A 15,733-nucleotide genomic window follows, 5' to 3' on the forward strand; every position below is an offset into this window, starting at 1 on the left:
GACAAACGTGGAGATACACAATACAACAATACACAATACACAGCACGTCGCCTGCATGAGTTATTTAAGAAATTGAAATATAGCTTATTTTTCTTTTACCATGCCACAAACATTGTTGTTTTTTATTACTTCGGGGTAAAGTATTTTTTTTACTGATTAACTGATTAGTATTAATCGGTTAACATTTAAACGGTCGGTTATCCGTTAAACGGTTATCGGTTGACACATCCCTATTGTGAAACGGCTTTTAATGTGGTATTTTGGAGGGATTTTTTTAATGAATTCTCGAGGGGTCAAAAATGGTTCAGTCTTGCCCTAAATCCGTGTAACAAATGGTATGAATGCCAAAAATTGCTATGGCTGGTGTATCAGGTGCTCTATAAGGGCTTCAACATTTGAGCCACATTTGACAGATACAGATGACTTTGAGATAATTTGTGAAAACATAAACTTGATAACTCACTTGCCAATGTTTCGTGTTTCTAGGCTAGCTTATGACATCTTCTGTGTGTGTGTGTGTGTGTGTGTGTGTGTGTGTGTGGTCCAGGCTCCTTCCCTCTGGCTGAGGAGAAAGAGGAGGAAGATGATGAGATGGAGGATGAAGAGGAGGAGGATGAAGAGAGGAAGAGTCCAGAGCCACACCCCACCTCCTCCAACCCTAACCTGAACCCTAACCCTGATCTTAACCTATCCACCATCTCCTCCAACCGTGACCGTACCACCACCACCACCACCTCCTCATCTGCACTAGCAAACCCAACCCCAACCTCCATGTCCTCTACCTCCACCCAGATGAAGACTCCGGAGCTGAAGAGGAGCCCAAGCCCAGACCATCCTAATCCTAAGAGGAGCCCAAGCCCAGAACATCCTAACCCTAAGAGGAGCAGAGAGGAGGAGCTGACTCCACCGCTGGAGGATGAGGAGGAGAAGGAGAGACAGCCCACGTCCTCCCCTGTCTCTCCCCTCTACACCTCCCCCTCCTCATCAGCGCGGCCCAGTCCTCCTGACCTCCCAGTCTGCGCCAAGAACATTTCTCTGACAGCCAGCGGGGAGAAGGTCATCCTGTGGACCAGGTAGGACACTGAGAAACCACCTGATCAAATCACGTGATCAATTAGTAGGGTTAAGCTTACTACTATACTCATCACTGTCGCTGCAGCCGCCTGTCAACTAAATTAGTGGCGGCCTAGGTTACTGCAGTGCTAATAGGAAGCTATCAGGCATTAGCGTTAACTACCATTTCTGTTGCGTTAGGATCTATTACAAAATACAGATGGTGGCCTGTGTTATACACGGCTGTAGTAATGTCTGCAGATGTGAAGGGAAAGCGGATGAGAGATGTGTGAATAACGTTAACGTAACACTAGTTTTAACTTTGCCAGCTCCTCAGAGCAACCCTCATGACAATCGAGATAACGGCTAATTTACACTAACTTCCTAGTAGCGCAAATGTAACGTTACTGTGACTGACGGCTGCAACGCTATGTCAACGCAAACCATAATGACGCTGATAGAAAGACAGGTGGAGTTTTAATTTTTAATACAATCGTAAATGCAGTGTTACCCACAGGATTTTGAGAATTTGCGGTGGGGGACCGCAGACCCGCTAGGGGGATGCGGGGGCATGCCCCCCCGCAAGATTTTTTTAAACATTTTAAAGTAAAATGCATGAATTTGGTGTACTTTGAGAAAGCTTAAGAGCAAAATGAAAAGGCTAGATCTATGAAGAACATGTCATCATTACTGTGCTGTGGGTTTACAATGACAAACTAAATTTCTCCCTATAGGTCAGGGATACTCAACTTGCTTTGCCACTTTCGTGAAATGATAGAAGGCGAGGGGCCAGTTAATAAACAAACAATATACATTGTTCTGTAGCGGATTGTAGGTTTTTGGGGTGTCAGCCGGAGTTTAGGCTGACAGTGTTGTGCACACCGGATAGTTAGTTAGGTTAAGTTAGTTAGGTTAAGTACATACATAAGTGCCTGGGTAGCGAGCAGATGGCGGTATTTGACAATTTAGCAGCTAAATCATACATTATTGAAAGATATTCCATATTCCAGACTGAAATGCTATAACAGAAGTATAGGCCAGAATGACATGAACATTTATTGGACACTTATTCAGCGGATATCTTGCATGTTGCATGTTGCACTGTAAAAAAATTTTTTTTTTTTTTTTTTTTTGGTTTTTTTTTTGGTCAACATCTTATTGTGGCGGTCAAAATATTATTGTGGCGGCCCGCCACAAATTCCTTTATGTATGGGAAACACTGAAATGAGTATACTAACATCATTTTGGTACGCTTTTGGATCATTGTTTGGTAGCACTAAGTTAATGGCAGATGACCCTGAACGATAGCAGCTCTGCCTACAGTAGTTCTCCGTAGTAAACATTTGTTTTTGTTTTTTTACTGCTCTTACTTTGGTCTTATTTCTCTTACCTCTTAATCCTATTTTTAATGGTTTATTCTTTTATCTAATTAACCTCGCATCACCAGGCATGTTACCACACAAAGCTGCTTCTATCCCCACCCAGCTGCAGAGCTGTGCTTTCAGGGGAGGGCTCGTTTAATGTTGAGTCAGGCAGGGCAAAATTCAACCCAAATATATTCATATTGAACGTGTCCAAATTGCATAAAAACAGGACACTGCACTCCGACCCCAAGTGGGGTCACCTGGAATTTAAATGGGGTCGCCTGATTATTATATAATTTTGAGAAAAAAGTCAGAATTCTGAGATTAAAGTCGGAATTCTCAGAAATCTGAGAAAGAAATTCAGCTATACTGTTACATGTGACATCACTGATGATGTCACTGATGATATTACCGATGTACCGGAATTTGAATGTCTGGGGTCCCTAGAGTTTTGTGACATCAAAGTGAGGTCACAAGCCAAAAATGTTTGGGAACACCCGTATAGAGCAAGATTACACATGATACTGAGATACGAGGTCACCCTCTGCATGGCTATTTTAACCCATTTATACCTGATGTAGCATTTGTGTGTGTATCCCTTTAAGACCGCGGTTCGCGGTCTTAAAGGGATACGCACACAAATGACTATGAGGGATATACACGCAAATGCTGCATCAGGTATCAATGGGTTAAAAGCCTGAGGAGTACTTTTAGCTGTTGTTTTTTACTGCCAAGTTGCAGTACTGAGCGTTTTAGGAGGTCCTTCATCCCTAACCTTGCTTGCAAGATGGATAACCTCGCGAGATCAAAAGAGATTCTCTCGAGTAATCCATCTTGTCATGCACAGGCAGTTAAGATGATTGGCCGAACCATGCCGGCCCGACGAATCAGCGGCAGCCTTAGGCGGGCTCAGGCTCGTCTGGGCAAGTAGTGGGTACATGGTCTTTGTAGTTCTTTTCACTCGTCAACATGGCTGCCGCCGCAGAAGTGACAAGCAGTCTGAATGAAATTGAATGTAACGTTCCCAATTCTATGTATTCAATTCTAAAAAACGACCCTCAACATTTGGGAAGGCTAAGCCACACAACTAGTTTGTTATAATCGAACGTCATGCTTCGAAGGTGACTTTACGACCGTGAGGACTCAATCAATGAATACCACGGAGATCAGGCACTGGCATCTTCGGCGATCTGATTGGTTGAAGTTAACACCCACCAGCGGTGATAGACAGATGGGTCATCCAATCACCTGCCAAGTAGCTTGGAAAAAGTGCCCGCCTCCGTCAGCGGGTCTGGTTACTGCATTCCCAGATCGACTGGTTTAGTGAAACGTATGTGGAGCTAAACCATCCATCTGGCAACGTCAGGTTACTTCATCCCCACTGCCATAAGGGATTTCAACATGACAGTTGTGAGTTGCTTATTCTAGAAAACGCTTATTGTAGAAAGTGCTGGAGTGCGCTCAGCTCAGGCTTGTGTGACTCTGAAAACTAATTGCGTACGTGATCTTTGTTTTTATACTGTACAGTTGGTGGCTGTCCCCTCTGGGTTTTTTTTGTGTGTATTCTATTTCCTGTTTGTCTCTGTTGTAAACTGCACGTTCTGCGCGCTGGTGATATTATGAATTTCCCCTTCGGGATCAATAAAGTATATCAAGCAATCAATCAATAAAAGTATCATTTTCAGCACCAGTATCTGAAACGTATGAAACGATTCCCATCCCTACACAATGTATCGGAGGAAGCATACATAGCTAGTCTACAACTCTCCCCAGATCGACAGAGGGGGTGGAGTAAGGTTAGGACGGCCTAAATCCCATTTGCGCCATGCACAAATGACTTGGCACGGCTCCAATTTGCGCCTGCGCCCCCTAAATCATTACAATATGCTCCCGTGGGGCGGCGGGGGTGCAAAACTCGGCATAACACCTGGAACGCAAATTGGCACTTGCGCGGGGCGGACTGCTATCGTGCCTGCTGAAGAGGCAGTATGTAATCCACACTGCCTTTATGATTAGGGCTGGGTTCAAAAAATCGATTCTCCGATTTTTAATCGATTTTCATTTTAATCCTCGATTATCGATTCATATGTCCAGAGATCGATTTATTTTATTTAACCCTTGTGTCCTAATGCCGCGGAATCCTCAATTTACTCTTGGTCCATCTGATGGACCTTAACGAGAATACTGTACTAATTTATAAATATTAATTTAAATTTTTAAATTTTTGACTGTTTATAATTCATTGGTAACTTCTTCCCTAATACCTCATACCAACATTTCATACCTATTCGAATTTTAACCCCTCAAATGCCAGTGTACAGTAAGTACAGTAAAAAAAAAAAAAAGTACATAAAAAAAAAAAGTGATTTTTTTTCATATTTCCATGAAGACAAACTGGCTTTGGGTCTGATATTATGGGCAGGTTGGGGTGTTTTACAAAAGTCACCACTGCAAGATGCCTAGTATCAAAGATTCGCAGGCATGATGTCACAATAGCTATGACATCACTAGCCTATGACATCATCAGTGATGTCATGAGATGATTTTTTGTCAATAATATGTCACTGATGACATTACTGATGATGTCACAGACATTGTGACATCATCAGTGAGTTTTTGTATTTTTTGTGATTTTTTGTAAAAATAGTATTTTTTCATATTTTGAGCCAAAAATCCAAAAAGCGCATGTTTTGGACTACCAGCCATTTTCCCCAAAAAACACAAATGAGCTTTAGTCCAGCATCTATCCTGGTCTAAAGGCTTCAAATCAGTAGTGTGGACTGTCAAATTCAGTTTTCTAATATTTTCCCATCTTTGGCATAGGAATCAGTTTTTTTTACATTTCATGTAAACTGTATGGAATTGATTGCTATTCCAAAACTGGGGGAATATGGGGAAATAGGCAAACACAGTAGAAACTACAATTTTAACCCCTTGAGTCAAGGTGAGATGTGTAACATCAAGGAAATAATGATTTTTTGAAAAATTTGCTGGAAGTAATTTTTTTTTTTCTTTTTGTGCAAAATTAACATTGAAATCAATGGGACAACTATGCAATGGACTTTGAGACCATGTAACTCCCCCAAAATTTCTACCAACTCCAAGGTTAGATATTAAGGTCAAAGTTCAAGGTATTTGGTCCAGGATGCCCGCTGAAATAAATGAAATAAATTAATTTTGTGAAAATTTGCTGGGAGTACCAATAGAGTGGTTTCAATGGAAGGCAATGGGTCCATCAGATGGACTAAGAGTAAATTGAGGAGTATTTTTGAAAATAGGTCTTAGGATCGTATAAAGATGATAACTATGATTGATTTTTGTCAAATACCCCAAAAAAAATACCTAGCCTTAATTTAAGACCATATACTCAAAAAATGTCGAAACGGCGCATACGCGAATGCAGGAAAAGTCCATCAGATGACTAGGAGGACACATTTTTTTTTTTAAATAAACAGGCTAAAATATTATGCTGTGTGTGGTAGTTGAAACATAGTTTCAAGTTGACGTTTATTTATCTTTGTAGTTGAAACAAAAACATAAATACTGTAGGCTACATGAATGGAAATGTTTGATCATTAATATCTACTTTTAGAAATTATATAGGCTGAAATCAAATCACTGTGCATAATTGTGAAAGTGTCTTTATTGACAGATGAAAAGGCTGTTATTTACCCTTTGTCACCACCTGGTGAGTAAATATATGTCTAACTAAAACCATTAAAATTGACAACAGGTCTGCAACTTTTTTTCCCCGTGTATCTACTTGGCTGGTTGGGAACCCCTGTGTTACATAACTGGACATGTAATTCAGGGTACAGATCAAAAAACATTTTGAAACATTGAAATAGATCGAATCGGAATCGAATCGAATCGAATCGAATCGAAATTAATTGATTCGCAACCTTGTGAATCGGAATCGAATCGATTCTTGAAATTTGAACCAATACCCAGCTCTATTTATGATCGCTGTTCCGCTGAGAGAAATAATAAAGAACTAATGTTAACTTCTCCACCGGGAACTTGCACTTTCCCCATTGTCGTTATGGAAACCAGACAAGACAGCGTCTCCAGTCTTACACGTTGACTCTGCGGCTGAATTTTGAATGTTTATGTTGTGCAGTCTGTAGCTTCAAACAATGCAGTATGCATACTTGAAACATGTCGGTTGTGTAGAGAGGGGGCAAAGTAGCCTACTGCAAATCTCTCATCTTGCCTCTGTCTGCCTAGTTACTATGACTTCCGCCAACAACAAACACTGACTGCGTCATGTACAAGATTACCGTAAGTGACTGTGAATTCAGTCTGAGCACAACACAAAAACATACATGACTCTACGTTGTTCTCAAGCACTGCCCACCCGCGTTTAGTTCATTTTTACCCGTGGCCGTACCCGTGAATTTATAGAAGTATACTTTTGACCCATTACACATATTGTTATGCACTCATTCATCTAGGACTTCCAACGACCTCGGCTCCTATGAACATAGGCGCTTAAGAAAGAAAAGAAGGGAAGGGGGAAATAGAAACGGCTCGCGGCTCATCAGAACACCATTGTCCATGCAGTCTGACGAGTGTCTCAGACAGTGCTACTGCGAGAGAGCGTCCTAACCCGGAAATGCTTCTTTAAGCCTTCTGCACTGATATAACCTCGTAAGCTGCACCCTACATCACATCACCATGGCAACACTGATATAACCTCGTAAGCTGCACCCTACATCACATCACCATGGCAACCCTACATCACATCACCATGGCAACCCATTAAAACAACAATAGACTGCCAACGTCACGCCCTCTTCTGTGTCGCATACGAACCAAGGGATTTCATCCACCATTCATTTTTCATCTACATTTTCTAAAATGCTTATCCACCTTATTTTTGGCGGCCATTTTTGCCTGATCTGCCTGATGGGTGCTTCTTCCGGTGTGATCCTCCCAGCCTTGTTGCTGACAGCTTGACACCCGTCTGGGCGAACGGAGCAAATCACTAATCAGGTCCAGCTTGGCAAAAATCTCGTCGATAAATATCCCTTTAAGAGCGCAGTGCATTCATGGGTAATCGCCTGCTGTGGCTATTAACCATTTCGAGTAACACTGTTTCCATATGGATCACCAGCGTTAGTTTGTTGTTTATAACGTGGCTATATTCATAACGTTTTCTATCTCGGATGCGTTATTTCGAATCGCACATAGGTTACGCCTGGCGCAACCTATGTGGGTTTCAGGACGAAACAGACTCGAGCCACTAACGTCATCTTAAGAGCACAATATTCCTGGAATGCAAGTTTAACTAAACAGTTACATGTCCTCTGCATTCTACATAAAATTAAGATATTACGGGTTGTTTTATTTTGTATATTACGGTACATACTTATTGACCAAGTTATGTTCAATTCAGCCAGGGTACAAGAGACTGAGTGTAGGTGGCCATCTTTTCAAATCAAGTAGAATACATTAGGAAATGGTAAGCTGCAACAATAAGTCACGTTAAACCGGACCTTGTACGCACAATTATTTTTTACAGTGGGGCATTCAAAAATAAGGTGGATAAAAGTAAAGTTTTACTGGGTTTTATTCTTTTTTATTGACTGAGTTCTGGTAGACTAAATATTGTCTGGTTCATTATTGTCAATGTATTTTTGGACCATCCATCCATCCATCATGAATCCAGAGTGAACATGTTTCTCCTGCCTGGCTGCTGGTGTCTCAGTTCACTTTCATGTTTTTTCTTTTGTTTCATTGCCAGAGGGATCAATCCGCTTCATCTTTCAGCAGTGCAGTCAACAAACTTGACTTGTACTGTATCTACATTTGGGGAGGCGGGTGGGTAACGGCAGCCCAAAGAGTGTTGAAGACAAGCAGAGTTGACAACATTTTGCTTTTTGACAGCGCCGCTTTGGCCAATGGGACAACAGCACAGAAGCATGACAGCCAATCAGAGGTGTCTCCCTCCAGGCCAAAATGGCAGGTTTGCTGTGCGCTGATGTTGCAATGGATTAGGTGTCACTTCTGATCAATGCAAGTTCTTTTGTGCAATTTGTGAGGCCTTCTCCGTGTTGGAGGCCTTAGGCTAGCTGCATAGTGAGCGTATAGGGCAGACTGGCTCTGCTGCGGAGTCGAATAACTGCTTGGCCTTCAAAGCCGATGACTTCAACACCAATTACATCGCTCGAGTGACATCACTGATGACATGGCTGGATCGGCAGAGCTAGCAGGTGCTTCCATGTACCGCTTCTCCAGTCTGTCCAGCCTGAGATGCAGAAGCTGATCTTAGGTTCATCTGCCATGGAGATGCGTAAGGACATCCTGCAGGATGGTCCTCAATGCTAGGTCTTCTTCAGACCTGTGTCCCCAGTAGACCTAGGGCTTGTGCAGCTGCTGGAAGAAGCATGGGACAATTGGACCTCTCACACAGGATGGCGTAGGTCTCTTGAGTATGGTTCTCATCGCTGCTCATCATGTTGATATAGATCAATTGCATACCGTTATAATGGCATTCTGACTGGTTCTATGAATACTTGCTGCCAAGTACGATAAGTTTGGATCCCCAAACTTAGCTGCTTAGGGCCCTCAGATGTACAGGACCGCTGCAAGCATGGCCAGACAAGCAACCAGAACCAGAAAGCTACTTGTCTCATTTGGAGAGGATGAAACAGGTGCTGGTGGTGGTGCTGCTGCTGCTGCTGTTGTCTGATTTGGAGAGGATGAAACAGGTGGTGCTGCTGTTGATCCTGCTGGTGTTGTCGGATTTGGAGAGGATGAAACAGGTGCTGCTGTTGATCCTGCTGGTGTTGTCTTTTTTGGAGAGGATGAAACAGGTGGTGCTGCTGTTGATCCTGCTGGTGTTGTCTTTTTTGGAGAGGATGAAACAGGTGGTGCTGCTGTTGATCCTGCTGGTGTTGTCGGATTTGGAGAGGATGAAACAGGTGGTGCTGTTGTTGGTCCTGCTGGTGTTGTCGGATTTGGAGAGGATGAAACAGGTGCTGCTGTTGCTGGTGGTTTCTCAGTAGGCCCCATGTCCTGCATTTTTGTTTCGTCCTTGAGCTGCTCCTCCACAGCCCCCGCTGTGTTGTTTCCTGTCCCCTCCACTCCTTTGACAAGCAGACTGAAGAGGAGCATTAAAATGATCATCTTGTTCAGCTTACTGTATGCTGGTAGGTCCTGCTTTGCCATTGTCTACCTTTGACAGAGTACCCAACCTGACATCACTTATATAGCCTCAGCCGGGAAGGGGTTATGACAGCACTGATGATGTCATCAGTGAATGAAGTCATCAGTGATGTCATCATGGGCTACACAAGAAGAGTGTATGACTGAGTGAATCCCAACCGGTACACAGCAGTCGGCTGACTGAATTCATTTGAAGCCCGCAGGAGAGAGAGGGAGGAGACCTGGGCTCTATCGTCGCAAAAGCGGTAATTTTGCATTTGTGCTTGTTTAACGCCGCTCGCAATGCAAATTGGGGTCATGCACAAGCACATTTGTATTATCCCTGCTGCGCTATTACCTCTATGCCCGTTATAATTGGGCGCGCATGGGGTAGGTGTGCCCCATGCATGCCAAACCAGGCGTGTCTCCACAAAATGCTTGCTTTCTGCTATCGTCAGAATGCCGCAAATTCTTTGCGTGCACGCAGTTTTAAGAGCACCTAATAGCAGCTCTTAACCAGCTCTTAGGGCAAAAATACCCCGTTGCACTTGGCGCACCAGTATTCTGTGAAGGGGAATTCCTTTTGGATAGATCATTACGCACGGAGGTGCCAAACGCCAGGACATCAATTATGCTGCTAAATTTGGGTGGTGCCGCGTCTATGTGCCGACAGTCCGCAATGCCGACAGTCCGCAATGCCGATAGCCCACAAGCAGAACCAGCTGAGCGAGGCGGTGTGCAGCGTGTCGGGGGACCGGCTGCCTCTCCCAGCCCCCACGCCTAAACCTAACCTCTCCCACCCCCCATGCCTAAACCTAACCTCACGCAGACCCTAACCCTAACCCTAAACCTAACCTCTCCCACCCCCCACGCCTAAACCTAACCTCCCCCAGACCTTAGCACTAAACCTAACCATTTCTGTTGCGTTAGGATCTATTACAAAATACAGATGGTGGCCTGTGTTATACACGGCTGTAGTAATGTCTGCAGATGTGAAGGGAAAGCGGATGAGAGATGTGTGAATAACGTTAACGTAACACTAGTTTTAACTTTGCCAGCTCCTCAGAGCAACCCTCATGACAATCGAGATAACGGCTAATTTACACTAACTTCCTAGTAGCGCAAATGTAACGTTACTGTGACTGACGGCTGAAACGCTATGTCAACGCAACCATAATAACGCTGATAGAAAGACAGGTGGAATTTTAATTTTTAATACAATCGTAAATGTGTATACTAACATAATTTTGGTACGCTTTTGGAACATTGTTTGGTAGCACTAAGTTAATAGCAGATGACCCTGAACGATAGCAGCTCTGCCTACAGTAGTTCTCCGTAGTAAACATTTGTTTTTGTTTTTTTACTGCTCTTACTTTGGTCTTATTTCTCTTAATCCTATTTTTAATGGTTTATTCTTTTATCTAATTAACCTCGCATCACCAGGCATGTTACCACACAAAGCTGCTTCTATCCCCACCCAGCTGCAGAGCTGTGCTTTCAGGGGAGCGCTTGTTTAATGTTGAGTCAGGCAGGGCAAAATTCAACCCAAATGTATTCATATTGAACGTGTCCAAATTGCATAAAAACAGGACACTGCACTCCGACCCCAAGTGGGGTCACCTGGAATTTAAATGGGGTCGCCTGATTATTATATAATTTTGAGAAAAAAGTCAGAATTCTGAGATTAAAGTCGGAATTCTCAGAAATCTGAGAAAGAAATTCAGCTATACTGTTACATGTGACATCACTGATGATGTCACATCACTGATGATGTCACTGATGATATTACCGATGTACCGGAATTTGAATGTCTGGGGTCCCTAGAGTTTTGTGACATCACAGTGGGGTCACAAGCCAAAAATGTTTGGGAACACCCGTATAGAGCAACATTACACATGATACTGAGATACGAGGTCACCCTCTGCATGGCTCTTTTAACCCATTTATACCTGATGCAGCATTTGTGTGTGTATCCCTTTAAGACCGCGAACTGCGTTAGCGCGGTTCGCAGTCTTAAAGGGATACACACAGAAATGACTATGAGGGATATACACGCAAATGCTGCATCAGGTATCAATGGGTTAAAAGCCTGAGGAGTACTTTTAGCTGTTGTTTTTTACTGCCAAGTTGCAGTACTGAGCGTTTTAGGAGGTCCTTCATCCCCACTGCCATAAGGGATTTCAACATGACAGTTGTGAGTTGCTTATTCTACAAAACGCTTATTGTAGAAAGTGCTGGAGTGCGCTCAGCTCAGGCTTGTGGGACTCTGAAAACTAATTGCGTACGTGATCTTTGTTTTTATACTGTACAGTTGGTGGCTGTCCCCTCTGGGTTTTTTTTGTGTGTATTCTATTTCCTGTTTGTCTCTGTTGTAACCTGCACGTTCTGCGCGCTGGTGATATTATGAATTTCCCCTTCGGGATCAATAAAGTATATCAAGCAATCAATCAATAAAAGTATCATTTTCAGCACCAGTATCGGAAACATATGAAACGATTCCCATCCCTACACATGTATCGGAGGAAGCATACATAGCTAGTCTACAACTCTCCCCAGATGGGCAGAGGGGGTGGAGTAAAGTTAGGACTGCCTAAATCCCGTTTGCGCCGTGCACAAATGACTTGGCACGGCTCCAATTTGTGCCTGTGCCCTAAATCATTACAATATGCTCCCGTGGGGGTGGGGATGCGTTGGGCGGCGGGGGTGCAAAACTCGGCATAACACCTGGAACGCAAATTGGCACTTGCGCGGGGCGGACTGCTATCGTGCCTGCTGAAGAGGCAGTATGTACCGTAAATTCCGGACTATAAGACGCACCGGTCTATAAGCCGCACCTTCAAAGGTGACTATTTTTTTCTTCTATAAGCCGCACCGGTCTATAAGCCGCGGGTGTTTTGATGTTTAATTACCATATGTAAGGCTTCGTGCACAGAGGGGATTGTCGGGAAAGAGATGGCTGTTTGGGGAAGCTCCCATTTATTAACATTTCAACAAAACAAAAGTCAGGTCACTAATCCCCAGACAAAATCACACATTGTGGTATTTTTTGTTTTTTTTACAGTGCACACAGTGTCCGCGGTGTGGTGAAAAGAGGGCAAGAGAGGAAATTAAAACAGAAGTGGATTTATAGTTAGAAAGAGTGCTAAAGAAGAGAGAATTCCGTTTTTTATTTTTTTATTTTAGTTACTCACAGTACTATTGACCAGTCCAACTCAAAAGATATTCGGCAGTTTCACTTTGAGCTCTTGTTCCGCCGCTGGGCACACAGTGTCCGCGGTGTGGTGAAAAGAGGGCAAGAGAGGAAATTAAAACAGAAGTGGATTTATAGTTAGAAAGAGTGCTAAAGATAGTCCGGTCTGGTTATGACGAGTCTCGCTGGGTACAGTACGCCAAAGCGATATCCATTGACTCGATGATGCTGTTGTATGTTGCGCGTTTCTGTTGCACCAACGCGGAGAGGTCCTGCCGGACGAAAAAGCGCGTACCCTCCCAGGTGAGGGGCTTCTTCCCCGCAGCCTGGAGGATGAGTTGACGGTCGGGCCAGCGGAGTAGGCAGATGAAGATGGCCCTCGGTGGCAGGCCGGGGTCTGGACGTGGCCGAGGCGCCCGGTGTGCCCTGTCCACCTCTGGTGGTTTCTCGCCTTCCTTCAGGTCCAGGATGTAACACAGGATTTTGCCACGAAAGCGTCCATGTCACCAATCTCAGCTCCCTCTTTTACATTGATCAGGCGAATGTTATTTCTTTTACTCCTGCTGATTAAGTCATCAACCTGCGTGTGCAGCGTTTCGATGTTTTTGCATTTTATCCACTTTCGGACTCACTGTGTTGTTTTTGTCCTCCAGTGCGCTGATGCACTTTTTTTAGAAACTCTGTTCACGGTTGCATTATTTTCTTTAGTGAGTGAGTGGATGGACTTCTGCACGTTTTCAAACTTGTTTTCAAGCTGCTCAAACCTCTGAGCGATGTCGGACTTAATCGATAGTGTTTCACGGAGTAAAAGTTTAGCCCAAGCCGTGTATCTCCAGCCTCCAGCAGGTGAGTCATTTCCTCATTCATGGCGGTGATTGCTTCTTTCTTTCTTTCTCTTTTTCTTTCTGCTTACCTGTGTTGTGTTATGTTATGTTATGTTATGTTATGTTGTTAAAAGAGGGCAAGAGAGGAAATTAAAACAGAAGTGGATTTATAGTTAGAAAGAGTGCTAAAAAAGAGAGATTTTTTTTTTTTTTTGGGAAAAAATCCATAGATAAGACGCACCATTATATAAGCCGCAGGGGCCAAAAAAGGCCAAAAAACGGGAAAAAAGCCGCGGCTTATAGTCCGGAATTTACGGTAATCCACACTGCCTTTATGATCGCTGTTCCGCTGAGAGAAATAATAAAGAACTAATGTTAACTTCTCCACCGGGAACTTGCACTTTCCCCATTGTCGTTATGGAAACCAGACAAGACAGCGTCTCCAGTCTTACACGTTGACTCTGCAGCTGAATTTTGAATGTTTATGTTGTGCAGTCTGTAGCTTCAAACAATGCAGTATGCATACTTGAAACATGTCGGTTTGTGTAGAGGGGGCAAAGTAGCCTACTGCAAATCTCTCCTCTTGCGTCCGCCTAGTTGCTATGACTTCCGCCGACAACAAACACTGACTGCGTCATGTACAAGATTACCGTAAGTGACTGTGAATTCAGTCTGAGCACAACACAAAAACATACATGACTCTACGTTGTTCTCAAGCACTGCCCACCCGCGTTTAGTTCATTTTTACCCGTGGCCGTACCCGTGAATTTATACAAGTATACTTTTGACCCATTACACATATTGTTATGCACTCATTCATCTAGGGCTTCCAACGACCTCGTATAACCTCGTAAGCTGCACCCTACATCACATCACCATGGCAACCCTACATCACATCACCATGGCAACCCATTAAAACAACAATAGACTGCCAACGTCACGCCCTCTTCTGTGTCGCATACGAACCAAGGGATTTCATCCACCATTCATTTTTCATCTACATTTTCTAAAATGCTTATAAAAGTCAAGTTTTACTGGGTTTTATTCTTTTTTATTGACTGAGTTCTGGTAGACTAAATATTGTCTTGTTTGTTATCGTCAATGTATTTTTGGACCTTGTTATTGTTTGTGTTCCTGTTATTTCTTGTGTCTGTCCATCCATCCATCCATCATCAATCCAGAGTGAACATGTTTCTCCTACCTGGCTGCTGTTGTCTCAGTTCACTTTCATGTTTTTTCTTTTGTTTCATTGATCAATCCGCTTCATCTTTCAGCAGTGCAGTCAACAAACTTGACTTGTACTGTATCTACATTGAGGCACGCTAAACACATTTGGGGAGGCGGAGGTGGGTAACGGCAGCCCAAAGAGTGTTGAAGACAAGCAGAGTTGACATTTGCTTTTTGACAGCGTCGCTTTGGCCAATGGGACAACAGCACAGAAGCATGACAGCCAATCAGAGGTGTCTCCCTCCAGGCCAAAATGGCAGGTTTGCTGTGCGCTGATGTTGCAATGGATTAGGTGTCACTTCTGATCAATGCAAGTTCTTTTGTGCAATTTGTGAGGCCTTTTCCATGTTGGAGGCCTTAGGCTAGCTGCATAGTGAGCGTATAGGGCAGACTGGCTCTGCTGCGGAGTCGAATAACTGCTTGGCCTTCAAAGCCGATGACTTCATCACCAATTACATCGCTCGAGTGACATCACTGATGACATGGCTGGATCGGCAGACCTAGCAGGTGCTTCCATGTACCGCTTCTCCAGTCTGTCCAGCCTGAGATGCAGAAGCTGATCTTAGGTTCATCTGCCATGGAGATGCGTAAGGACATCCTGCAGGATGGTCCTCAATGCTAGGTCTTCTTCAGACCTGTGTCCCCAGTAGACCTAGGGCTTGTGCAGCTGCTGGAAGAAGCATGGGACAATTGGACCTCTCACACAGGATGGCGTAGGTCTCTTGAGTATGGTTCTCATCGCTGCTCATCATGTTGATTGAGATCAATTGCATACCGTTATAATGGCATTCTGACTGGTTCTATGAATACTTGCTGCCAAGTACGATAAGTTTGGATCCCCAAACTTAGCTGCTTAGGGCCCTCAGATGTACAGGACCGCTGCAAGCATGGCCAGACAAGCAACCAGAACCAGAAAGCTACTTGTC

General features: G+C 43.8%; 1 protein-coding gene across 1 annotated transcript in view; it reads left to right on the forward strand.

Annotated features, from left to right (window-relative positions):
- The window catches only part of gon4lb (gon-4 like b), a 76,207-nt gene that overhangs the window by 46,701 nt on the left and 13,773 nt on the right, over positions 1 to 15,733 (forward strand). The window contains exon 29 of the mRNA XM_083661451.1: positions 548 to 1,073. Coding sequence (XP_083517577.1) covers positions 548 to 1,073 — 526 coding nt within the window. The remainder of the gene's footprint in view (positions 1 to 547; positions 1,074 to 15,733) is intronic.

The sequence above is a fragment of the Poromitra crassiceps genome (genome assembly GCF_964638095.1).
Source record: "Poromitra crassiceps genome assembly, chromosome: 26".
In the NCBI taxonomy this organism is placed as follows: Eukaryota; Metazoa; Chordata; class Actinopteri; order Beryciformes; family Melamphaidae; genus Poromitra; species Poromitra crassiceps.